At 55.9% G+C, this 10,703-nt stretch overlaps 1 protein-coding gene across 3 annotated transcripts in view; it reads left to right on the top strand.

The window, feature by feature from the left end:
- Positions 1 to 746: 746 nt before the first annotated feature.
- AGO2 (argonaute RISC catalytic component 2) overlaps positions 747 to 10,703 on the top strand; it is a 118,078-nt gene continuing 108,121 nt past the window's right edge. For 2 of the 3 annotated variants that reach the window (XM_054499834.2, XM_054499832.2), the window contains exon 1: positions 747 to 958. In XM_054499834.2, the coding sequence (XP_054355809.1) occupies positions 937 to 958 (22 nt within the window). In that variant the 5' untranslated portion in view covers positions 747 to 936. Of the gene's footprint in view, positions 959 to 2,501; positions 2,677 to 10,703 lie in introns of those variants that run through there. The other variant, XM_054499835.2, reaches the window with a different exon arrangement.

Raw genomic sequence — 10,703 nt, 5'->3', positions numbered from 1 at the left:
TCCCGACCTCCGCGTTTCTGTAGTAACTTAAAGAGCCAGGCTGGGGGCTGAGGGGCTGAGGGGCTGACGGTGGGAGGGGGCTGCGGGGAAAGCGAGGGCGCGTGGCCTCCCCCGGCTCCGGCGGCACAGCCGGGGGGCCCGACTTCTCCCCGTCGGGAAGACGCCGCTTTTCTGGGTGGCAGCGAAGGGTCCCCGGGGCCGCGCCCGCCCCCGCGCCACACGGGCCGCGCCGCCCTCGGCCCTCGTCCCCGCTCCCGCCCGCGGTTCCCACCGCCCGGCGAGGTCTCCAGGCCCCTCCCCGGGTCCCCGCCCCAAGGCCCCGCCAGACCCGGCGCCGCCGCCGCCGCCGCCGCCGCGGACACCGCCCGCGCGCGCTCCCGCCCCGCTCCCCCCCGCGCGCTCCCGCCCCGCTCCCCCCCCCGCGCGCTCCCGCCCCGCTCCCCCCCCCGCGCGCTCCCGCCCCGCTCCCCCCCCGCGCGCTCCCGCCGCGCTCCCCCCCCGCGCGCTCCCGCCCCGCTCCCCCCCGCGCGCGCTCCCGCCCCGCTCCCCCCCCGCGCGCTCCCGCCCCGCTCCCCCCCCCGCGCGCTCCCGCCGCGCTCCCCCCCCGCGCGCTCCCGCCCCGCTCCCCCCCCCGCGCGCTCCCGCCGCGCTCCCCCCCCCGCGCGCTCCCGCCCCGCTCCCCCCCCCCCGCGCGCTCCCGCCGCCGGCCTCGCCTCCCCTCCCCCTCCCTCCTCCTTCCTCCCCCGCCCCTCCCGCTCCCGCTCCCGCCGCCGCCTCCGCCCGCCGCCCCGGCCGCGTCGGGTAAACCTGTTTGGCGAGGCGGCCGCGCCGGGGCGGATCGTGCGGCCGGCGGCTCCCTCGCGGCTCGCGGCGTCGGGGCCCGTGGCGCGCGCGCGCGGCCGCCCCTCGGCCCCGGAGCCCCTCGGCGGCGCCACCATGTACTCGGGAGCCGGCCCCGGTGAGTCCTCGCGCTCGGGGCGCCCGCCCGGCCGTTCGCGCGCTCCTGCCCGTGGTTGGCGGGCCCGGCGCGGGCGGCGGGGGCCGGGGATCGGGGGGCCGCGGGGTCGGGGCGGCGGGGGCCGGGGGCGGGCGAGCCGGGGCCGCGCTTGGGGGCTCGAGGAGCGGCGGCGGCGGCGGCGGGGCCGGGCCGGCCGTTTTCTCGGCCCCGCGTTGGACGCGCAGCCCCGGCCTCCTCGGCCCCCGCGAGTCGTCGGGGCGCCCCGCGCGGCCTGGGCCCCTCCCGCGCCTCGGGCCCGCGTCCCAGCGTCCTCGCATCCCCCGCCCGGGGCCCGGCGGGCTGGGGCCGGGGCCCAGGCGGCCGCCGCGTGTAGGCCCGAGGCCCGGAGCGCCCCGCTTGGCCCGGCCTCGCTGCCCGGGCGGGGATGGGGGCGCCGCAGCCCGGCCCGGCCTGACCCGAAGCGGCTGAGGGGGTGGAGGCCGGGTCGGGGCGCCCGGCTCGGGGTGCGCGCGGCCGGGAGGGGAGGGGGCTGCGCCGGTCCCGACCCCAGCCGCGGGGAGTCTGTGGCGCGCTCCGTTGTGGTCCTTCTTGTTGCCAGCACTTCTTCGGCCCCTTTTCCCAAGGAAAGTCTGGAAATGCTGAATTTTGGCCAATTCCTGTAGTTAGGACTGTCGCCTGGAAAGGGGAGGACGCGGCTCCCCGGAACCCTCAAACTGCGTGCGCGGCTCCTTCTCCTTCCAGACACGCCGGCCTCCCCATTCGAGTGCTAATTCCTTTTACAATTTCCTAGGAGAGGTGAGGCGAGGTGGATTCCCGTAGCACCCCTTGTTGCTAGTCGGCCTTTCTCTGGAAAAGTTCTAAAAAACTTAAAGCAGTAACGCATTGTTTTTCTTTTGAAATGCAGAGTAGAAGGCGGTTTCCTTGCTGGGCCAAAAAAACGGTCAAGTGTTCTCCTGCTTTTGGCGTGCTCCCACCAGGCACGTGGCTCCTGGCTCTCTCGGCCGGCCTGGCCGCTGGGACGGGGCATCGCCTGCTCCCCTTTGTCCGCTGGGCCCCAGCCGGGCCGCAGGCGGCGCAGGCCCCGCCGGGCTCGGGGCTTCTGTTTACCCGGCCAGGCGAGGAGGCTCGCATTCCCGATGCTGCCCTCGTTGCTGCAGACCGGCCCCAAATTGTGGGGTCCGGAAGGCCCCCTGGCCCACGTGGGTCCATTGATGGTGGCCCCCACTGCTGGAGCTGTTGGCTCCGTGCCTTGCGAATGTCGCGTCTTTTTTCTGATGTCATTTAGAAAGCTTCAACAGGCGGAGTCTGACCAACTTTTCAACCCCTGAGGGCCATCAGCCGTTTGAAGAATGGTTTTCCCCCTCCACCTGGGAGGGGCCACAGTCCTGGAGCAGATGCTGGCCTCTAGAGGCCCTGGGTGGCCAGGCCCCCTCTTGGGAAGGGACCGGGCATCCCCTTGTGTGAGTTGGGACCTTCCAGCTCCTTCCTGTAGAGGAACCCAGCTTACGGGACTGACAGCACGACATTTTTTCAGGTTATCAGTTTTAAAAGATGGAGGCCCAGAAAAAGTGAAGAGGCTTTAAGGAAGGTCAAGCTTTCTGTGTTGTGTTTTGCGTGTTACTTAATTCACTCCATTAGCTGAGGTTGGTGGTGTTTGTGAAGACAGACAGCCGAGGCTCACAGAGGTTGAGAACTTCACCAAGGCCACACAGCAGTGAGTGAGTATCAGGACAATCGGTCCGACTTCCGAGCTGGTTCTCTGGGTGCCTTCCTCAAGGCAGTGCCTTTCAGGCCCTATAACCCAGACCCACAGTAAGAAGTCTCTGTTAGGGCTGGACTGGACCAGCACCTGCCTGCCTACTTGTCATTGACAGCGGGGCTTCAGGAAGCAACCCCAGGTCACTGCTGTACTGTGTGCACTGCCCCGGGATGCTGTCTTGTCGATTTCATTTTTCAGCGTACCTTGGCCCTCATGATCGGTACGCTCCTTTCTGTCACTCGCTGCTTTTTGGAGATTGTTGCTGTGGTGTGGGCCTGGTAGGGAGCGGACTCTCTGGAACAGGACAGTGGTTGAAAGAATAAATGTGTCTGCAGGATAACTCATAGCTAATGGCAGGATGGGAATGAACCCAAGTTTCAGGTTATACAAACGTGCTGTAATTATAAGTCTGTGGTGCAGTTCAATTTTATGCTACACATTAAGGCTTTTAATTTTGTGTAAAAGGAATTTTTGGAATAGTCTTCATTGAGACTTTTTAATCTTATACTTTCTAATTTAGGATTATAAGACATTCAATTTGAATTATAGAAAAATTACATTGGGAGGTCAAGAGATCGAGACCATCCTGGCCAACATCATGAAACCCCGTCTCTACTAAAAAATACAAAAATTAGCTGGGCGTGGTGGTGCATGCCTGTAGTCCCAGCTACTCGGGAGGCTGAGGCAGGAGAATCGCTTGAACCCTTGAGGCAGAGGTTGCCGTGAGCCAAGATTGCGCCACTGCACTCCAGCGTGGGGACAGAGTGAGACTTGGGAGACTCCATCTCAAGAAAAAAAAAAAAAAAGAAAAGAAAAATTACAAACAGTTTTGCTACTTCCACTTGTAACACCCTTATTCGGCAACTTACTAATTTAAAAGACAGTTCACAATAGCTCTACATTATACCAATCACAAACAAATGCTGTTACATATGTGAATGTTATTTAGAATCTGAAGTTAGAAATGTTACTATTTTTTTCGTTTTTTGAACTGAGTTGTTTAGGATGGGTGGATTCTCCAGTGACCTTCAACCTTCATTGACGAACAAATTAGTTTTTTGGTTTTTTAACCATTTAAAGGTCTTGATCTGTGTCTAGTGATTGCCTGCCCCCAGGATATTGTCTCTTATGGTTTTGCTACGCTTTCAAGCTCCCGTGTGTTACACCCCTCACAGATTTGCCACAAAGTAACCTCTGTGACATCTAAGACTTGACAGTTGTCTAAATAGGATTGTGACTTTGAGAAGAGCTGACCTTTGCTGTGGTTTATAGAGCCATTTAACTCCTCCTGCCTCCTCTTCCCCTTCCCTCAGTGGTCCCCATGAAGGTATGGCCACTTCTCCCAATACTGGTGCCCATTTGCCATGGTAGGATATCACCCTCTACCCGTGGGGCAGCGGCCATCGCAGCATGGCTGGGTATTTGTGCAGTCCCCCTTGGGTCTTTGATAAACCTTGGGGAATAATTTAAGTAAGTGCATAGGAAAAAAAGATGTAAACGCTTCCAAACTCCTAAACCCTGTGCAATTTGAAGAAGCAGAATTATTTTTTAACTTCTAGTTTCCATGTCAAAAGTTTCCACAATGCCAGTTGGGCTTATTCTCTGTGAGTTGTACAGTGAATGCTCTCCTGTAATGGTCCAGTCTCATAAAATGTGGTTTTGTTTCATGAATCGTTACTGTGAATCTTCAAAACATAACATTTAAGTTTTAAAAATAGTTAATATTGAGAAAAAATTGAAAAGACACAAAAGTAGAGTGACTCGTTTAATACCCTCCCATTTATCCATTATGAAGCTTCAGCAGTCATCAAGGTTTTCCACATTTGCTTCAAATATGCCCCTTTTCTTTGTGGACATTTTCCAAAGTGAATTGCAGACCTGTCATTTTACCTCGATTTTAAATATGCGTGTCTAAAGCAATGGAGACGTTTTGAACATACCCCAGTGCCGTTACGACAGTTAACACTCTGTGATCAATTTCTCTCATTTTCTCAGAAATGTGTTTCCAGTTGGGTGCTTTGGATCCTGAATTTTAACCAAAGTTCACACACACATTTGGGTCTCTGCCTTCCACCTCTAAAGCTAGCCCACCTTCTCTCTTATCCCTGCATTTGACTTGTTATATTTAAGTCTTTTTTTTTTTTTTTTTTTTTTTGAGACGAAGTCTTGCTCTGTCACCCAGGCTGAAGTGCAGTGGTACCATCTTGGCTCACTGCAACCTCCTCCTCCTCCCGGGTTCAAGCGATTATCCTGCCTCAGCCTCCTGAGGAGCTGGGACCAAGCCACCATGTCCGGCTAATTTTCGTATTTTTGGTAGAGATGGGGTTTCACCATGTTGGCCAAGCTGGTCTCAAACTCCCAACCTCAGGTGATCTACCTGCTTCGGCCTCCCAAAGTGCTGGGATTACAGGTGTGAGCCACCACGCCCCGCCTACGTCTTTTAAAATCTCTTTTCTTCAGAGCATTCGTGCCTCCTCTCCCCTCCGTTTTTTCTTTCATGGTTTTAGAAAGAGCCGCATTGCTCAAGATCTTTGTTTTTTGGTCTCCGTTTTGTTGAGGGGGCTGTTTGGAGACCCAGTTTTAATTAAACTCATGGTTTTAATTCTGACACATTTAAGTGGTGTTTTGTTTTGTTTGTTTCTGAGGGTTGGGGTTGTTCTCTGTTGCCCAAGCTGGAGTGCAGTTGCACAGTCATGGCTCACTGCGGCCTCAAACTCCTGGGCACAAGCCGCCCTCCCACCTCAGCCTCCCTAGTAGCTGAGACTGCAGACATGTGCCACCATGCCCAGCGAAGGTGTTTTACTTTTTTAGAGATGGAGTCCTGACATGTTGCCCAGGCTGTTAAGCAGAGTGTTGGGGCAGGTCCCTTTGCATCTTGAGTTTTCAGTTGCAGCAGAATCCTTTTTGTCGTCCTCTTTCAGCAGAAGCGACACTGTATGACCTATGGCAAATATGGAAGATAACTGGAGACTCTTGCGCGGTTTATCTCTTACCGTTATTTCAAATAAGAGGGATTCTTTTCTCCCCAGTGTTGAGTTGGGAACGGCTCCCTCCTTCACATACCTCTGCCCTTATCGTTTATGGCCAGCTCTGCACTGCCTGTGGTTGCTGTCTCCTCCTCACTGGGGATCTGCTGGCCCACGCCACACATTGAGAGCCCCAAGCCTGCTGCTGCGGTCAGGGGCCTGCACTTGTTCGCTGTAGCCACTATTCTAATTTTTTCCTCCAAAAGTTTAGGAACTTGAAACCACTCTTTGTTCTTGGTCCTTTACACGCTGTGACCAAATCGCCAGGCCCTTCCAGTTTCTGTTTCCATAAAGCTGCACCCAGGGCGAGGAGACACTTACCATCTGTGCTGGGAGCGTCCTCCAGGGCAGTGGGCACCTGTAAGCTTTCCCTGGTACGAAAGGCAGACACAAGAATTGTCCGTGCAAAGCAGGGTGGACAGGCGGCCTCTCAGAGTCAATGCGTTTTTAAAATCTGGAGCTTGTGTATAGCTTAAAGATGAACAGGCTGGAACATTTTAAGCTTGTTTCACCCCTCATGGCACTGCACTTCCTGAAATCCTCAGAAAATCTGATGGGCGTGAGTGTCGTGTCATTGAGGTTGCCACTAGTTCTTTCCAAAGGGTGCTGACGCGTGTCCCCGTTGTGAGCTGGGAGAAGCAGGGTGTGGGAGGTGGGCCAGGCCTCCTTCCGTCTGCCAGGAACCAGGCTGTGTGGGTTGGATCAGGAACTGGAAGCCCCACCTCTCTCCTCTCCTCTCCCCTCCCCTCTCCCCTCCCCTTCCCTCCCCTTCCCCCCCCTTTTCTTTTCTTTTTGTGACAGGGTCTCACTCTCATGGCCCAGGCTGGAGTGCAGTGGCACTGTCATGGCTCGCTGCAGCCTCAACCTCCCCGGGCTCAGGAGATCCACCTCAGCCCTTTTGGGCAGCCTCCCAGGTAGACTACAGCTGTGCACCACCGTGCCTAGCTAATTTTTTGGAGAGATGGGGTTTTCCCTGTGTTGCCTGGGCTGGTCTGGAGCTCCTGGGTTCAAGTGACCTACCTGCCGCAGCCTCCCAAAGTGCTGGGGTTGCAAGTGTGAGCCACTGCGCCTGGCCCCCGCCTTTCTCATCTTCTCACTGTCATTGAGGCGGACAGATAGGCATCTGGTCAGAACTCCAGCCCCGTCCGCACCTCCTTGTGTGGTCTCAGTTTTGTCGCCTGTAAAGTGGGGACTTTGGCCTGGATGACTAGCGTCCTCTCCAACCTTACTTCCCCCATACAGTGTCTCTTCTGCCTTCCCAACTGGCCCCGGGCACGGGCGCCTGCGCTGAAGGGAAGTGGCACGTTCCCCACGAATCCTTAGTCTTCATACAGTGACCCAGGACAGAAGAGAAGGTGCTGGAGGCCTGCGGTGACAGCCGGAGCCGAGGTCGCATCGGCTGGCAGAGCCTGGCTCCTACTGTTTCTTGCAGTGTTTCTTTTCCTGTTTGATGTATCAAAAAATCCATGACCCCCAGAGTCAGGCATTTATTATTATTTTTAAAATTTTTTAAAATTAATTAATTAATTAATTAATTTTGAAACAGAGTCTCTCTCTGTTGCCCAGGCTGGAAGGCAGTGGCACAATCTCGGCTCGCTGCAACCTCCGCCTCCCAGGTTCAAGTGATTCTTGTGCCTCAGCCTCCTGAGTAGCTGGGACTACTGGCATGCGCCACCATACCCAGTTTTTTTTTTTGTATTTTTAGTAGAGATGGGATTTTGCCATGTTGTCCAGACTGGTCTCAAACTCCTGAACTCAGGTGATCCACCTGGCTTAGCCTCCCAAATGCTAGGATTACAGGTGTGAGCCACTGTGCCCGGCCTATTATTATTATTATTGTTATTATTTTGAGGTGGGGTCTCACTCTGTTGCCCAGGCTAGAGTGCAGTGGCGCAGTCACAACTCACTGCAGCCCTGACTTCATGGATTCAAAAGATTCTCCCACCTCCACCTCCCGAGAAACTGGGATTATTTTTTGTAGAGATGGGGGTCTCCCTACGTTGCTCAGGCTGGTCTCACTCCTAGCCTCAAGTAATCCTCCTGCCTTGGCCTCCCAACGTGCTGGGATTACAGGTGTGAGCCACTACACCCAGCACAGAGTTGAGCATTTCTTAGGAGCATCTGTGCTGCTTAACACTGCAGAATATTATGGAGATGCACTGGGAATAAAAAATATCTGCAGGTACACACACTCACACAGGTATGTAACACACGCATGCACACGTGCCTGCAGCTCCATGTGCCTGGCTCCCTGGTGGGGCTGCTGTCCTCCTCATTCCTGGGGCCTCACACACGTGGGTGTTCGTTCCCTGGGGAAGCAAGAGTGGCTCAGGAGGCAGCGCATCTGGCAGCCCCAGGAAGGCAGTGGGTCAGGGCAGGCTGGGCCGAGCTCTGGGGTGGGGCCTGCCCACAGCTGGCGCTCAGTCAGTGGGCGCTGCAGCCGAGGGAGCAGGGATCACAGAATCACCTGACAGCTTCTTCCGGTCTCTGCCCTGAAGACCTAGGAAGCTGATTTCACAGATGTCCCAGGTGATTGCCCATTAGGTCGGGTTTGGGACCCCCTGGTTTTGGGATAAGGGTGGGGAGAGGAGGTAGAAGCCTTCGAGCAGCTCAGGGAGCTTCCTGCTGGGAGTGGAATTGAGGGAGGGAGGAGCCCATGCCAGAAACCTGGAGGACAGCCCCGAGACAGTGGGGGCAGCAGCCCTGGGGGGTGCATCTGTGGGAGATCGTGTGTTGGGTGTCCCACAGGGGACTTTGTGGTGGTCTCCTTTACTGATGAAGCGTGGAGTTCTGACAAGTGACCACCATGCTTGTGTGCGGTGCCACCTGTGGTTCCATGTTGCTGTGAACACAGCTGGTCCACTACCAGACGGAAGGGGACTTCTGAAGGTGATTACTGGGGCTTCAGTAAATGCAGTGCAAATCAGCCAATACCTGTTTTTAAGGACCTATATCCCAAAACACAAACAACTGCAGCAAGGCTTAGAAACAGCCAGACTCAGGAACCCAGGTGGCCCCTAACCCGAATCTCTTACTGTAATTGACATCCATCTTGGGAAAATCCTACTGGGGCAGTAACTCAGGGCAGTGTTGTTTTCCACGTCATTTCTGAGTGTTTCAGCTCTGTTTTGTCCTTAGAGAGTTAGTGTACTCTGCTGCCAGAAGGCAGCCACTAGAAACTTTCATCTTGCAGCTGCACATAAAAAGATCAAAAACTGAAGTTCATAGGTCATAGCCATTTGAGATGTTTGTCAGGTTTGACTTATTGAGTAAAATAATACAACTGTTGTGAGTTTGTCTTTCCAACATCATGTTGACTTGTTGGAGGAGTTTGTATCAGCACTCTTGTTCCGACGGTCGGAGGACTCGAGGGTGCTTTGCCCTGTTTCTTTTTGGCTTCGATATTGAAAGGATCCTCCCGTGGGACCCACATTCCCAAGCTTCTCCGGTATCTTGCTCTAAGTGAGCTTATGCAGGGCGGGAAGGTGGCGGGCACTGGGTGTAAATGGGGAGCTCTTTAGCCCCTGCTTTGGGGTGGGTGTCTGAGTCCCAGTTATGATTGATGGGATGATCAGTGTCCTGTGTGTGGCATTTGGCATGCTCGGAGACCTGGACACCATTCTGGTCTGAGCACGGCCCCATGCTCGTGTGCAGGCTGAGCAGTGGGAATGAGAAGCCCGGGGAGGCCCTGAGGGATGGCGGCCTCCCCTGCCCCTCAAGCTGACAAGCCGGGGCATCATTTGTTTTACGTGTTTTTTGCAGGGACAGAGCAATTAATAGAGTAACACGAGTAAAAAATGCAGAGAAAGCAAAGGAAGACGCCAAGAGTGATGAGAGGGGTGACTTGGAACAAATCTGTGTGTGGAGGTGCCTGAGCTCTTGGGAGTGGCTGGGGGCTCATGTGATGTTGCAGGATGCCCGCCTTAGCATGACACTACCTTGAGCGCAGGCTCAGGTCAGGCCCACCTCACTGGAATCCTGGCCACATGATGGGCATCTCACCTCACCTCTCTGAACCTCAGTCTCCTCTTCATACAGAGTGAAAACCTCGTCCTCATGGTGGTGGTGCTTTGATCAGAGGAGATGATGCGGGCGACCTGCAGTTGTGTCCCACATGCGGGGCCCTCAGAAGATCCCTCTGATGGTGACTGTTACTCCCGCCGTGATGGGGGCGTTGCTCTGCCTGGTAGTAGGGCGGGCGTTCCTCCTCCCTTTGATCCTCTTTGTTGACCTCTGGGTCTTTGCTTTGCAAGCAGGGAAGGATAAGAAAACATTTAAAAAGGCTTATCTCTGATAAATAACACTCATCTGTCTGGTGTGCACAGCGGCCTTGAGAGGCGCGGGCCCAGGACACGGAAGATGGCCTGTGTCGCTCAGAGCTCACCTCCATATAGACCCAGGTGCACTGGACCCCGACAGCACTTGGGGACCTTCGTTGCCCACTCGTAGACAGGAGCAACGACGGAAGGGCGCCAGCTGTGCCCCGTAGGCCATGAACCGAGCTGAAGCCGGTGGAACTAGAAGGCCACGTGCTGCCTAGGGCTTTGCCGTGGTGGCTCGAGTGGCCCTATTGGTGACTGGGGCAGGGGGACCTTGCTGGGCGCGCTTTGGTCCCTGTGCGTGCTGCTGCTTCATGAAGTATGCAGCTTGCCAGATGCTAAAATGTGTGGCTCACTGTAAGAACGGTCACGTTAGGTATGGATGGATTCTCAGTGCTGAGACGCTCACTCATCACACCTTAACTTCGCTGTTGGCCCTGGAAGCTTTTTGGGAGGTGGTCCCTGTTCTGTGCAGCTCCCCTGAGGAGTGCAGAGCATTCTCCTGGAATGTTCTGAAACATTTGAGGGTGACCCTGTGGACATAGCCTGGCCATTCCAGGACTGGCAGGTGAACACAGGATCTGGTCGGGGATGCGCATGGTAGAGTTGGCAGGAACTCTGGTTGGACTCCCCTGGGGAAG

This window comes from Pongo pygmaeus, chromosome 7 (assembly GCF_028885625.2).
Source record: "Pongo pygmaeus isolate AG05252 chromosome 7, NHGRI_mPonPyg2-v2.0_pri, whole genome shotgun sequence".
Lineage (NCBI taxonomy): Eukaryota > Metazoa > Chordata > Mammalia > Primates > Hominidae > Pongo > Pongo pygmaeus.
This window is presented reverse-complemented; position numbering and strand designations above follow the sequence as displayed.